The sequence below is a fragment of the Arachis ipaensis genome, chromosome B09 (genome assembly GCF_000816755.2).
Source record: "Arachis ipaensis cultivar K30076 chromosome B09, Araip1.1, whole genome shotgun sequence".
Taxonomy (NCBI): domain Eukaryota; kingdom Viridiplantae; phylum Streptophyta; class Magnoliopsida; order Fabales; family Fabaceae; genus Arachis; species Arachis ipaensis.
Window position 1 is genome coordinate 144,271,679 of NC_029793.2, and position 16,438 is coordinate 144,288,116.

General features: G+C 33.4%; 3 protein-coding genes across 3 annotated transcripts in view; all 3 read right to left on the reverse strand.

Moving 5' to 3' along the window:
* Window positions 9,463–10,608, reverse strand: LOC107619721. Its single transcript, XM_016322016.2, has one exon. It carries the CDS (start codon window positions 10,448–10,450, stop codon window positions 10,016–10,018), a length of 435 nt encoding a protein of 144 aa, XP_016177502.1. The 5' UTR covers window positions 10,451–10,608; the 3' UTR covers window positions 9,463–10,015.
* Window positions 14,078–14,738, reverse strand: LOC107616149. Its single transcript, XM_016318145.2, has one exon. It carries the CDS (start codon window positions 14,640–14,642, stop codon window positions 14,193–14,195), a length of 450 nt encoding a protein of 149 aa, XP_016173631.1. The 5' UTR covers window positions 14,643–14,738; the 3' UTR covers window positions 14,078–14,192.
* The window catches only part of LOC107618234 (ABC transporter G family member 7), a 6,300-nt gene continuing 4,959 nt past the window's right edge, over window positions 15,098–16,438 (reverse strand). The window contains 2 exon segments of the mRNA XM_016320244.2: window positions 15,098–15,580; window positions 15,652–15,951. Coding sequence (XP_016175730.1) covers window positions 15,570–15,580; window positions 15,652–15,951 — 311 coding nt within the window. The 3' untranslated portion in view covers window positions 15,098–15,569.

The window sequence follows — 16,438 nt, forward strand, 5'->3', positions numbered from 1 at the left end:
GGAAAGACAACCTTCTTCATAAAGCTTGATGAGTATGATGGAGGATTTGTCACTTTCGGTGATGATGGTAAAGGAAAGATAGTGGCTGTTGAAAAAGTTAGTAAAAGCTTCCCATCTTGTATAAATGATGTTCTTCTTGTACATGGCTTGAAACATAATTTACTTAGTGTTAGTCAATTGTGTGATTTGGTTTTTGAAGTTGTTTTTAAGAAGTTTGTTTGTTTGGTTGTTTGTGAGAAAACTAGGGATATTTTATTTGAAGCTAAAAGAAATGTGTATGGATTAACTCTTGAGGACTTAAAAGAACAAAATGTAACATGCTTTACATCTCTTGAATCTGAAAAATGGCTATGGCATAGAAAGTTGGGTCATGCTAGCATGTACCAAATTTCTAAGCTAGTTAAGAAAAATTTGGTTAGAGGAATTCCAAATATCAAATTTGATAAGGATCTTACTTGTGATGCTTGTCAATTAGGCAAACAAGTAAAATCTTCTTTTAAAACAAAGGATGGAATTTCTACTAAAAGGCCATTAGAGATGTTACACATTGATCTTTTTGGTCCAACAAGAACACAAAGCTTAGGAGGTAAACACTATGGTCTTGTGGTGGTAGATGATTACTCTAGATTTGGTTGGGTACTTTTCCTTGCTCATAAAAATGATGCCTTTCATGCTTTTTCAATCCTTTGCAAGAAAATTCAAAATGAAAAAGATTTAAAAATTGCTCATTTGAGAAGTGATCACGGAAGAGAATTTGAAAATCAATATTTTGAAAAATTCTGTGATGACTTAAAAATTTCTCATAACTTTTCATGCCCTAGAATACCTCAACAAAATGGGGTAGTTGAGAGAAGGAATAGAAGCCTTCAAGAGATGACTAGGGCCATGCTTTGTGAGAATGAGATTCCTAAATTTTTATGGGCTGCAGCTGTGAATACAGCTTGTTACATTTTGAATAGGACAATCATTAGAAAATGGTTGAAAAAAATCCCTTATGAGCTATAGAAAGGAACCCCTCCAAATCTTAAGTACTTTCATGTTTTTGGATGCAAATGCTTTGTACTTAACAATAAAGAAAACCTTGGAAAGTTTGATCCAAAATCCTATGAAGGAATGTTTGTTGGATATTCCACCACAAGCAAGGCTTATAGAATTTATCTCAAAGAGCATAGAACCATAGAGGAATCCATACATGTTACTTTTTGTGATTCTAATTTAATTCCCAATGTTGTGATAGATAATGATTCAGATGGTGAAGAGGCTGGAACAAGTAAAGAAAATCCTAAATCTGCTCAAAATGAAGAATCTTCCAGTCCATTTTTGTCTCGTTAGATTGGAGGAGACATTTCCATTTTATCTCCTGAGCAGACACGAAAAACTAAAACAGTGAGACCACCAGAAACTCATCAAAGCTCAACATCACTTCGGAAGCCTAGAGAATGGAAGTCTATGAGGGGTTATCCTCATGACTTCATAATTGGTGATCCCTCTCAAGGAGTAACAACAAGATCCTCCACCAAAAGGCAACCCGAACCAAGCAATTTTGCCCTCTTGTCACAAATGGAGCCCAACAATGTCAAAGAAGCTCTTGAGGATCCATCATGGGTTAAGGCAATGCAAGAAGAGCTTGCTCAATTTGACAAGAATGAGGTTTGGACACTAGTACCCCATCCGGATGGTAAGAAAGTTACGGGTACTAAGTGGGTATTTAAAAATAAACTTGGTGAGGATGGACAAGTTGTTCGTAACAAGGCTAGATTAGTGGCTCAAGGTTACGATCAAGAAGAGGGTATAGATTTTGATGAGTCTTTTGTTCCAGTAGCTAGAATGGAAGCAATTAGGTTGCTTATTGCCTATGCTACCCATAAAGGTTTTAAAATGTTTCAAATGGATGTTAAATGTGTTTTCCTTAATGGCTTTATTGATAGAGAAGTGTATGTGACACAACTCCCCGATTTTGAAGATAAAAAATTTCCAAATCATGTTTATAAACTATCTAAGGCTCTTTATGGTCTTAGACAAGCTCCAAGAGCTTGGTATGAAAGGCTTAGTGCCTTCTTATTGGAAAATCAATTTCAAATGGGTACCACCGACACCACTTTATTTATTAAAGCATCTAATGATGATATACTCCTTATTCAAGTTTATGTTGATGACATTGTATTTGGATCGGCCAATGTATCCTTGTGTGAAGAGTTTAGAAAACTCATGACTAGCGAGTTTAAGATGAGTTTAATGGGAGAGCTAACTTTCTTTCTTGGCCTCCAAATTAAACAAACTCCTAGTGGTACCTTTATTCACCAAGGAAAGTATGCAAAAGAACTTATCAAAAAGTTTGGCCTAGAAAACTCCAAACCAATGGGTACACCAATGCATCCTAACACAAAACTTGAAAAGGATGATGATGGTCAAGATGTAGATGAAACAAGGTATAGAGGAATGATAGGTTCACTTATGTACCTTACCTCCTCTAGACCGGATATTGTCCAAAGTGTGGGTGTATGCTCAAGGTTTCAATCTCACCCAAAAGAATCCCATCTTACGGCCGTTAAGCGCATCATTAGATACATTAAGGGAACTAGTGATTATGGATTGTGCTATCCTAAATCTGATGACTTTTGTGCAGTAGGGTTTTGTGATGCAGATTATGCGGGAGATAGAGTGGATTGACGGAGCACATCTGTCATGTGTTGCTTCCTTGGAAGTTCACTCAACATGTGGTCAAGCAAGAAGCAAGCCACAATGGCTTTATCCACAGCTGAAGCTGAATACATTTTCGCATCTGCATGTTGCTCTCAATTAATTTGGTTGAAAACACAATTGGAAGATTACAAATTAAAAATCAATAGTATACCCTTATTTTGTGATAATATGAGTGCTATAAACATATCAAAAAATCCTGTTCTGCACTCAAGAACTAAGCACATTGAGATAAAATATCATTTCATTAGAGAACATGTGCAAAAGGGTACTATTGATATTCAATTTGTAAAATCTGAAGACCAAATTGCTGATATTTTTACAAAACCCCTCTATGAAGACAGATTTTGTACATTGAGAAAAAGTTTGGGAATGTTTGATTTAAGTTCTTTTGATAATTTGTGAATATTTGATTCTGTTCAGTTTTGTCTCGCAGGTATGGACGAGATAAAAATGAGGGCATGATGGAAGGACTATGATCAAGGGGGAGGCAATGCAGAATTTAATTTCATGGGCCCCATCAAATATCTTTGACCCCGCCATGACAGTTTTGTTAGTTCCTCATTTTATTTGAAAAATAAAATCACAAAATCTCTTGGTTGTCATCAAATCTTTTTGGAAGTGGTTATTTTCAAATCAAATCTTTTCCATTCCCTCATCCCTTGATTCTAGGAGTTAACCTTTCAGTTTTAATTTTAAAATCTTTCCTTGTTGATCACCGTGCATAACCCTCTCTCTCCACTCAACTTAATGGTCATTAACCACCTAATCTTCTCTCTCCATTCAGCATTTAATACTCCCTGTTGCTGCTACTGCTGCTGAATACTCTGTTATTTTGCTCTTTGTATATTTGATGCTTTGTTATGTTTCATTGATTTGTTGCCATGTTTTGCTTTGCTATGTTTCATTGATTTATTGTCCTGTTTTGTTTTGCTTTGATCTGGCTCTGTTTTTGAGCACTTTATGGATTAATTTTGACTTGAGCTTTGATTATCATTGATAAATTTATTTGCTCAAATGCATGTGTGATATGGAATTTTATTAAGATGTTTGAAAAATATTTCCTTGTGAAAATATGATTCAATCTTAAAGGATCCAAATCCTTGAAATTTTCATCTTTTAGGAATCCTTTGGAGCTTGTACACAGTTTTTGGTGGAAAATAAATATTCTGCTGTTTAGTATGTTGTTTTCATTTATTTTGCAGGACCCCATTGATGACAAAAAGGGGAAAAAAACTGAAAATTGAAATCTGAAAAACAGAGGCAAAAAACAGGGGATGAAATTTTCAGTTTGAAAATTCATGATCACCCTTGTTAAAAGGATGAGGATGCATGTTGTTATTGCATTTGTTTCACTGTGATTACTACTGCTGGAAATGCATTTGGCATTTGGTTTATGATGATGTTTGACAATGCATTTGTTTTGATTATATGAATGACTGGTTGTTGATTTATCTTGATGAACATGCCTTTATTGAAATAGGAATATTCCGATTCATCTTGGTAAACATGCTGGCTTGATAACTTATTTTTGGTAGTTCCTTTAAACTTTGATATGTATATGCTGCCGTGTTTTGATGTGATCATGTGTGTTTCAAAATATTTTCATTAACATAATAATACTGCTCTGATATCTTGAATGGAAAATATTTGAAAATCTTTTGAACAACATTTTCTTTGTACTCAATTAATGAGTTTGAGGAGAAAATCAATTTATTGATAACAAAAGAGTTTTGATTATCATACAACTCTGCTCATAAATCAAGCATTTAGCATCATATAATGAATATGCTAAATAACATTGTTACTTGAAACTTGATTAAAATGTTACAGGTTAGTGCTTCCCTTGGTAAAAATGGTATATATTAAGGGGGAGCCATGTGACAACTTGAAAGGGGGAGAAATTCAAATTCAAAGGGAGTATTCTTTACTCAATCTTTAAATTTCTTTCCATTTCAATTTTAATAATGTTTGTCATCAAGGGGGAGATTGATGAGTTTGAAAAACTTCAAGTTAATTTTGATGATGAACAAACATTATTGAAATATTTAATCACAATATTATTAATTTGATTTTTATTTAACATATGTTAATTAATAATTTTGTGATGCAGATTTTAATTGGGTCGAAAATAAAATTTTGGTGCAAGCCCAATTATACTCAGTCTTGATTTAATGCAAGAATACATGATGAGTATGGCTGAATTGATTTTGGGCCGAAAAAAAAGAAAATTAACAAGCCCAAGTGTTTTACTATTAGCTTAGCTTTGAATGTCCAAATTAATTTGTGGCTGAAGCTAGTTGTTATAATGGGCCAAATTGATTTTATTATTACAAACCCAAGATCTATGTTAAGTGATCCAATGTTTGATCCAAAATCCATCAGGAAAGTAAATGTTATTATTTGCTTTATGCTCTTCAACGGATTCCAACTTTCATTAAGGATGGATTTCAAATTTCATTTTGGTAGCATTGGAAACATAAATGAGAGAGAGAAAATGAGTGACATGATTGATGTGTTTAAGCTACACACCACTCTAAAGGGAAGTAAAAACATCTTTTGAATTAAATTGAGTAACTCATTTAATTGCTTTCCTTCCAAGTTGTTTATTCTCTCTCATCTCTTTCCTTCTCCGTTTCGGTCATTACCCAGAAAACCATGAAAGCAAAAATTAGCTACCAAAGTGAAGGAAGAACACTCTACAAGACCATCTCAATGATGGCAAGAAAACATAACAAAATAAAAGTATGCTGTGGCTAAGATATTCACGAAAAATGGTAAGATTTGGTGAGGTAATCTCGAGCTCTTCATACTCAAAAAGAAAGAAAAATATTCGGCCAGCAAGGTAGAGATTCTTGGAGGCATGACTTGTCTTTGATTCTGCTCAACCACCACAGGAAGTAGCTAGAGTGGCGAAGTGATGGAAGACAGGAAGAGGCAGAGATTGGAGCAGATGAAGTCATCATCATCATGAAACATCAAGGGCCAGAAATCCATCTTGGAGAGCAAGCCAAGGATGGAGCGCTCGGATTGATGAAGAGTGATGACCTAGAAAGGACTAGAGGTAATTGCATGTTGGGTTTTACATGGTTATCTCTTCTCTTTCTGTGTGGCCGAACCGGATCTGTTTCTTGGAGAAGAAGAAATTGGCTTGGTTTTTGGCTTCAAAAGTGGAGGCTTCCCTCTTCTATAAGAAGAGAGAACAGCCACTGTTTGGAGCAAGGCGAAAGTGTGAGAGTGCAAGGCACAGAATTCTTAGAGCTACCTGAGCTAACAGTTTTCTCTTCTCCTTCAATGTATTATGTTTAGTATTTTTTCTGTTTAATTTTGTCATGTCTTGAGTCTCATGGAAAAAGGCAAACAGTGAGGTTTGTATGAAAAAGCCATAGAGCGGAAAAAGGCAGAGAGTGCAAAATTAAAAGAAAAAGCCATAGATGTCCTTAGAGTTCCTTTGTACGTCTATGTTGTATTTCATGATTCTGTGGGAATCCCCTTGTAAGTTGGGTTAGCACTTTACAATTTGTAATCAAGTTGATTATAGTGAAATTCCATCATTGTTGTTATGGAGACTGGATGTAGGCTGCATTGCACTTAGCAGCTGAACCAGGATATATCTGGGTGTAATCTTCTTTCTCTACTACTCCATTTCTATTTCTACTGCACAGGAGCTAAAACAAAAAAATATCTCGTGCCAAGTGACGAGATAAAACTAAAAAGTCTCGTGGCTAGGGACGAGATAAAAACAGAAAAGTCTCCTGAAGTTATTTCAAAGGCCAGCAAGTGTTACTAAGCAAAAAGGGGGCTAAGATTCAACCTCCATTCTCTTAGCCACTGAAACCATCAAATACATTTTATATTATATAATTTTTTGCATAATTTTTTAATATTATATATGTTATTGCCCTCATGATAATATTTTTGGATCCGTCCCTGGCTAGATAAACAATGATCATCTTAAACAACATGAACAATCATTAATCAAATAACAATGCACTACATTCTAATTTAATGCTACTAATTAAATTTAAGATTAATTTATTCTTTTAACCCTATTAATTCATATTTTTTACACATTATTAAAAATGTTGTTGATTATTTATATTTTTTTTTTATTATATATTTTTTTTAAATAAGCACTTTTAGAACTATATATAATATTATGACGATGCAGCATAATAATAAAGTTCTAGAGTAGATGGTAGTTTTTCTTTTTCTATTTTTCCCCTAAATTCAAACTATCTGTGTTACTAGGTTATTAATTATCTAGGTGTTACTGTTATTATTTGATTGTTAAGATGTCATGCATGCATGCTACTCTTGTAATTCAATCTACTTAAACTTGCACAGATAGAAGAACTTAGGTAACATACAAATAGATTATTTTCTATTTTCTATTTTTTTTTTTTGGGTCATGAATTGTTTTTTATCTTTAAGATGTCATGCATGCATGCTATTCTTGGTCACATACATACATCCTCAATTCTCATTCACATTTTTGGTCAATTGGGCCTGTTAGCCCATCATCTTTGGGCCTAAATTGTATTGGGATAGACCCTATTTATATAGCCCAAAATAAAGATAATGTTCCAGTCCAATAACAAAAAAAAAGATAATGTTATTAATAAATTAAAAAACAGAAAAAGATATAAAAAGGAAGTGAAAAGAAAAGACAAGACGGTACTGAACAGAGAAAAAGATTCCCATTTGACTATTGAGTAGTGAGAATGGCTGATAAGTCATGATGATAAAACCCGCCATCACCCAAATATAAGAAAGGTTCCCGAAAATGACGAAGAAAGTACTTTCCTATTTTTTTCTTTATAAAAGGAAGTGTTTTCATATCTTTTGGGGCTCATAACTCATAACTCAGGTATTGAGTAAACAATACAATGCATGTGTTCATTTCCCAAAGTTTACATGCTATCTAGCTAGCTTACTGTCATTCAACCTATTTTACTGTTCAGTACGGCCTCCCCATCTTTCTATTCATATTCACACCACTCATCACATTCATTATTTAGGGACCAGTAACTAACTACATTAATTATCAGGTTAATTTTTTTGGATATTGGATAAAAATGGGTGTAATTCTTTAATATTAGAAGTTATGGTGTTTTACAAAATTCTGGAGACTATAGAATTTGCAGGTGCGAATTGTCAGATCAAATTTTTTTTTTAATTTATAAAGACAATACACAAACTGCGTATTGTATTATTTTAATATTAAATTATAATATACAGTTTGTGTATTGTAAATACACAGTCTGCGTATTGTCAGTATAATACATGTTCTGCGTATTGTGTTTGCACAGAACAGCGTTCCCAGAACACTGTAAAACTCTATTTTTTGTAACATTAACGTAAAACTCTCTTCACTCTCCCATATTAAAACAAAAAATCCTAATTATCACTCCACTTTATTATATATATATTTGATGAAACAAATTGTTGGGATTCAACTAACTACACAGAACCCTATCTATAATCACTGGTTGGGAAGCAACATTGCATGACACTTCCTAAGATTAGATAAGATGGTAACTATACTTATTTCTTAATCACAAGTATCAATCAAGTATTTGGAATGAATTGAACATCATGCATGCAAGATAGCATTGATGTGAGGTCATTAATAAGTCAAAGAGAGATTGAAGTTGTAATTGAAATTTACCATGGGTAGTTAATAAGGGGAGAAAGGACAAGGTAATGAGAGTGTTAGGGTTAGGTAAGAAAGAACAAGTTGTTAGATGGGGTCTGATGTAGGGGGGAAGGATACATATATCTGTGATGCAAAGAAATGCAACTGGGACAGCTATTCTGCTGCACCATTTGATTCACTACTCCTACTCTCTAAGAATTTGTGCCACATACATAATAATGTTAAGGCCTTCCAGCTGTTTTGATTAGATATAACTTGGCCTCCTCATCACTAGTGTACTATAGTGTCATGGATGGAATAATGATAGTGTAGTCTTAGTCTTCTTCTTCAAATCAATTTCAACCATATCATCATTATATATAATTCAACTCAAGCTAGCTACTACTGCCCCAAAATCTTCATCTCAGCCTGCCTTTAGATTTCCATGTCCCCAAAATATCCTTAGCTTCTTCCTTTCTTTCTTTATTATTTAAACAAACCCCACCCTCTAGCTTTCTCACACCTCATTGGCTTTAATCAATTTCCTCGTACCAGATCTCACTCACACACACTCTCTCTTCAGGAATACTCAAAACCCTAGCTAGTAGCTAGGTTAATTCTGTTTGAGAATAAAATACCCTAGAAGACACACAAGATATGCATGTTTGTGTTTGTAACCAATGATGATAATATTATCATTGTTGTGATGAATGGAGGGGGGAGTAAGAAGAAGAAGGGGCTCACTTCAGTCCAGTCCGAAGCAGTAGAAGAGGGCTGAAACACAGCTGCTGACTCGTCGGTTCAAGAGCATACCATCATGGTCGCATGGTGTGATCCTGATCCGACGATGCAGGAGCTGTTGTTTAGCTCTCGCTGTTGTGTCTTGGACTGAAGGGGCCTCTTCCATCTCATCTCCCATCCACCATTTAATTTCTGTACGATAAGTATATTCATTCGTTCATATACCAAAAGTAGTGTACTAGTACTGTGGTTAATTCCAATAATTTTCTGGATTATTCTAATTAATTATGTGTGTATCTTTTGACAGCAAAAAGATAGAGAATCAGAACAACCTTGGAATTGCTAATAACTAGCCAAGTTGCTTGTGTTGCTCATGAATAATCATGATCAATCATCCATCATTGTTTCTGTGCATGCATGCTAATCATATATCAGTAAGGACCTAATAATACATTCTTTCTATCAATCTTACACTATAAATTTTCTCATTTATATCGATTATTCATCCATCTTCTAATACAACATTTCTCAAGTTTAAGAGAAACTAATTACTTAAGTTCATATCTAATAAAAGGATTAAGAGAAGGCTTTATAATACAGTTTTGTCAAGGATCCAACTAATTCAATATAATTTTTTCAATTCTTCTTTTGTTATCTCATATATATATATATATATGTTGCTGCACCACTATTATACATTCTAGACTAGACAATATATTACCATATTTGGGAAGTTTTTTTTGTAAGAAATTGGAGAGTGCCTGACACAGTTATATGCAATTATTAGACATGAATAAGTGTGCATAAAATTAGGGACGCTCATGATCTTTTAATTTTTAATTTTGCTTTCATATACCAAATTAATATATAGTATGCTTCCAAACAAATATTTCTAATCTATAAGCACTAAGTACTAGTTGTATTGTATGAATGTATCTAATGGATCCCAGGAGAGAAAAGAGAGTTGGTAAAGTGAAGAAGATGGAAGAAAAGAAGAGCAGCAGAAGTTGGAAGAGAGAGAGCAAGAAGAGCCATAGCTCCAAGAGCGAAACTTGGCCTTGTGTTCATCAACTGTGTCTGGAGAAAGGCCATGGCTTCCAACACCATGGAGTCATAGCTTGTGTAATATTGTTTCTCCCAATCCATCCAATCAGAAGGTGCCTCGTAGTTCCTCTCAATCATCTTCATCTCATGGATCCTCTTCCTCAGCACTATCATGCTCTCATCCACCAATCTACCACCATAGTAGTTGTTATTGTTGGTATCATTATTCTTCCAACATGCCATAACTATGAGTGAAGATTTCCCTAATTTCCTTCCATGAAAATATGGTGCTGATGAGGAATAATTTATCAGAGAAGTGGATTGCATTATCAAGTATATATTTATGTGTTGGATGATGTTTTTCTTACTATAAACTATGAAGTGGATTCAATTCCTATGATGATGATATTTATAATAAGCACAGTTGGGAAATAATTGAATAATTGAAAAGGAGGTGTAAATTAAGGATCTGATCTTAATCTTAATTAGAGAAGAAGCCAAGCTAATTAAGTAATGTGGCGAAACCGTGTTTCTTTTATTTTTTTATTGACAGGTAATTAACATCTGCTTCAAACCGCGTCTCTCTATATGTGGCGGCCTATTGGAAAGTGACGCGTGTCCCTCAAATATAATAACACCAGGTAATCAGTCCCTGTTATTATAAGGTGCATTGCATGAATAATAATTCTTGTCACAAGTAAGAATCTGATGATAATATAAGTGAGATTAGGGGTGTTCAAATTCAAACCGACCTAAATTAAATCGTTCATTCAATTTAATTCAAATTGAAAATTGATTAAAATTATACTAATTCGAATTTGATTGGATTTTATTTTTTATAAATCGCTGGATCGGATCAGATTTCGGATCTACTTTTTATATCCGATCCAATCCAATCTAAATCGCATAATGTATTATAATATTATTATTTTATTATTATATTTACAATTATACTTATAACATGTTCAATTTGCGCTATTTAATTTGCATATGGATACATGAATGGCGTTGGACTCTGATATGGGGGAGAGAAGTGCTTTACAATTTTGTGGTGTCAGTAAAACCACAACTCGGACCCTGCGAGTTCCCATTTACCACACGGACCGTCCGAATTGCGTTTCACTATACGCACGGTCCGATTTGATGCAGCCTGGACACGCATCGCTCAGCAGCTTCTCCCCTAACGGTGCCCTGAAATCAAACAAAGACTCATGCAATCCACTTTCATTATCCGGTTACAATCACTTTCAGATTTCACTTTCAACTTCGCTTCCACCTTCTTCTTCTTCCTTTCTCCGTTTAAATTTTTTAAATTTTTTTTATATTTCATAATTATAATTATTATTGTTAGGTGGCTAATTATTATTGTTGTGGTTAGAAATTGAATTTAGGAATTATTATCATTTTTATCAGATATAGGTTTTTTTTTAATTTTTTTAATATTTTATAATTAAAATTATTATTGTTAGGAAGTTTATTATTACTGTTGTTATTATTAGAAGCTGAATAGAAATGTGTATTATTTTTGTACTCTATCATTCAAAATAATACATTTTCAAAAGTACTCTATTATCCATTTTTCTTATTCTATTAAATAATAACAGAAACCATACTAACAAATTTTTGGGTTACATACCATGAAGGAGAAAAAAACACGGAATCTGATATTTTCAATAAACCTAAATCGGACCTACCATTTACCATTGGCAGATTCAAATTAATATTTAAAAAAGAGAACTCGGACCTACGATTTCATTTTCAGCTTGATAAAAAATATATATATACAAAACTCACGGTCCGTTTTGCATTGTTAAAATTCAAATTCAAATTCCAGCCATCAACAAGTCGTACCCTCCGACTTGTTTGTTTATTTTTGCTTAACAAAGAACTCGGACCCTCCGAGTTCTTTCACCTAAAAATGATATAAAGCTGTCCCACCTTTTTGTCTATTTCTTCCTATTTCCATATCCGAGGAAAGCACACTAACGGTTCCATAACTAAAAAATTGAGCCTTCAATTTGTTATACATTTTTATATTATTCAGTATTATTATTATTTAATAAATATTTTATGTTCAAAATGTTATTTATTTATTTATTTTAACGAACCTATAATTTTATTTCTATTATTATGTTATAGTTGGCTTTTAAAAATATTGTTGAGAATTGTTATGTTATTGTTGATTATTTAAAATTTGATGTTAAGACTTGTTATATGTATTTAATTTTTTTAATTTACAAAACCACAAATCCAATCCAATCCAAACAGCTTGAAATTGAATCGGATCGGATCAGATTTTTTAAAGTCATTCAATCCAAACCGCACCGCAAGCAAAATTAGTGTTTGAATTGGATAAATTTTTTACTCAAAACCGATCCAAACTATACCGCAAACACTCCTAGGTGAGATATTTGAATTATATGCATAATATAGCACGAGCTGAAATAATTAAAGTAATGGAAAAATACGAAGAAGGTATAGACTATAGAGTGTGGGGCAAAGGAAGAAGAGAAAGTGATGGAGCAGAAATAAAAGAGGCTTGACCTTTAACATTAATTATTGATATTAGTAATAAACAAAACAAAGGACGGCGCTTTTGTTTTTATTACTATCTATTTCAACGTTGCCTCAACTGTTTCTAATAATCTAATAACAATATATATGATTAGGAATTTTTCAAATAATTTTTTATTATGGGCAACGCCGACCTAATGGTTAACATGTGAGTCTCGGTTTATGCATTTTGCATGGAACCTGCAGAATACATATAATAATTTCAGTATATAATTATATATTCTATATCCATATTATTCTCAACATAGAAGTTGGCATTGAACTACTCCCTTTATTATCATCGCTATATTATGCTAAATCAATAATGTTACCTGCTATTAAACTACTCTTCTACTTTAGCCCATGACAACAATAAAGAAGTATCGTGACCCACAAATTCAGCTCAACAGAATACAAAAATTCAATTTTAATTTTAGTCTTTATTATATTATCTTTATCTTATCTTTAATTGTTCTTATCTTATCTTTATTTGCTTTTATCTTTCATAGGACAATACTCTATATATATTTAGTTTTACCCTCATAGTTTACAACACACTTCAGTACAATTCAATTCAATCAACAATCAATAAAAGTTCTTTTCTTTGTTTTTCCTATTCTTTCACAATTTTATCACCTGCACCAAATTTTCAGTCTATAATAATATTGTTCGAAGTTTTTTAAAAAGTTTTCTTTAAATAGTAAGATGGCCAACTAATTAACTTACCAGTTGGTATAGTTTGATTTTATCGTAAAGAAATAATGAGTTTTCATTTTTCAATTTTCAAGTGTGAATATAAAAAAAATACTATTATATTCTGATTCATGTCTCACCAATAAAAATCAAATATGTATTTATTTAATTTTTTATTTTTTAGTAATTTAATATTTGACGGGGTCATCCCTTGCAAGGCTTGTAACTGGAAGTGTCATCATTTGGCCTTGAATTTTGAGGAAGAAACAAAGTTTGATTCAAAAAGCAGCATAAGATTCGGGTTACAACTAAACATTATTTTGCAATTGTGTCTAGAAAGATTGACATTGTCAACAAAAAATTGTAGTTAAATACAACCGAAACGGCACGTATAGAATGGGTACCAAGAAATTAAACTCAACAATCTAGAACCAACATCAGAACCACTCTTCTCATGCATCTGTCTAGTGGAGCTATGATGATATATAATAATTAATTAATCTTAATTAATTAATTACTTGCCAACTATATAACGGCGTTATAGACAAGTCGAACCAATTTAGTTTTTTTATACTTTTCCTTTTTTAATTAGGAACCTTGAGTATAGTATCTAGAAGTTCCACTTCTAGAATTTAGCATCTGTTTTTCTGCTACTTCTTGTTATAATCTTAAAGTGCCAAATGATTCAACCTACTATTAGTGATTTAGTGTCTCTAATAACAACATGACATTTATTTATTTCTAAGATCTCATTACATCACATGCAACACTAGCTAGTTGAGCATCGAAGAATTTAATGCTATATACATATCTGGTTGAAAGATTACATGATTGGGTTGGCTAATAAATAATGGACGAGATTAAAGAGTAGTAGTGAAGCTGAGGTTGACATGGTTAGCATAAGCAGAGCGACCATGGCGAATGCGAAGGAAGGTCTAGTGTCCATTAACATTCTCTGTAAGAATCCAACTGCCTCACACACATCTGACTCATAGTTTGCAAAGTATTTCTTCTCCAATTTGCTCATCCAATCAGAAGGACCTTCATTGTTGTTATTTTCATCCATCTCAATCTCCCGGATTCTCCATCTAAGAGTGATCATGTCCTCATCCACCAACTTCCCATCATTGTAATTGTGGTGCCCGTATGATGATGATGCACATATAAAGCTCCTCCTATTAGTGTGTGAAATAAAGGGTAGTGATGAATTACGCCGTGGAGGAGGAGGGAGTGATGGAAGGCCAAGAGAGAAGAGACAAGTTCTTGATTGCATTGTTTTTTTTAGTTTGTATAGTGGATGGACGTTATTATGGATATGATATTATGATGTGGCCAGGTTGTGTGTATATATATATTGTTGATGATGCAGCGTGAGGGAATTGAAGGACGTTGGAGTGAAGTTAGGGCGAAATATACAAGTTGTTTTCCGAGAAAGAGCCAGAGGAATGGGTAGCAATCAATAATAATACATACGTATACGTCACACCGCATATTTGGAATAAAGGGTAGCGTGTGTGTTTCCTTGCTTCTAAGAAGTAAGAGCCTTCTCTCTTAAGTCTTAATCTTTCTCACGTTGTTTGGCGTATTCAATTGCTTCCAATAATCAACGTAACACAATGAAAAAAATCTTTTAAAAAAAATCTGTTTGGAAAGACAAATCCTAATAATGATAAATACACACAATAATAATAATAATAATAATAATAATAATAATAACAAGCACACTACTGACACTAGGAAGCCAACAAAATCCACTAATGCAATCGAAAACAACTCATCAATTAGGCCTAAGAACGAACGATTAGGAATAACTAGGCTTCCACCTGCCATCAATTAGGCACATGTTAAATTGTTAATGCCATCCTAAGTTCATAAACAGAAAACCTTTACTCGCTTGGACCTTTACGTATTGTTAATTACAGTAATATTCACATTCAACAAAACCCGTTGCATGGATGATTTCGACATATGCTTGTTATTGAATGGAGAACAGCTGGTAAAATCGAACATGATACAGCTCAAGAGGCCAAAATTCACTCTAATTTTTCATTTTATTTTTACAAGTAAAGACCTTCAAGAAAAGTTGACTTTTTGTATGTTCGATAATCACATCTTGATTGTGTGTGGTCCATGTTTATGGGGAACGGCTTAGGGCCTCAGTGACTGCAGGAGGCCATCCTTTGCAAAGATATGTATCTCTTTACTTAGTACCTGTATTGTATAAATTAATAAATAGGTGGATATCTGATAAGAACAGCATTAGTGCCCAACTGATTACAAACCTTCTAAGACAAATGGACCAATAGGATCCACTTCAGGTGACTCAAGAGGCTGGTTGGATCCATCTTGGCTGACAGGTTGAGATTCAAGTGTCTGATCAACTTGTTCAGGGTTTAATTCCTCGAGTTTGAAGTGTGTTTTGTTTTGTTCAAGTGGGATTGGCTCAAGTTGCTGGTATTTAGGCTTGTTTTTCTCAAGGAGAAGGTAGGTGGTGCAATACCAGAAGAACAGTATTCTATTTTGTGCTAACACTGTATCACTAATCCTACTTTTTCCAAAGGAAAGGCGCTCAAGTGCCTGCAAAAGACATTGAGGGAAGGGGAACATAGAAAGAGGAAATTGAATCAGCATTCAAGATAGTAGATCCCATTAAATTACCATCTTTCCACATATTCTGAAAGTAGAAAATCAGATAACTACATGGTAAATGTGTGAAAATATCTTCCACAAAAATAGTTATGCACGAAAAGTAGACAATAGATCACAAGTTAATTTAAACACAACTGAAGCGGAAATGATGGCAATATTAACAAGAGTATGGACATACTAATTTTAGCTTAAGTAAGAGATGAGGTGAAAGCAAACGCACCACAGCTATTGGTATTGTTCTACCATCAGATCAGTTTAGAAAAAATTCCCCCCCATCCTTTTTCAAATCCAAAAGTTACCATGTTGTCAAGCTTCCCTTTGCGTTTATTTTATTTTTCGTTACTTGAAAAAAAATTCTTTGGCTTTGATGTGCACGACATAATGTATATAATTTTGACTTTGTTATTAATTTGGTTAAAA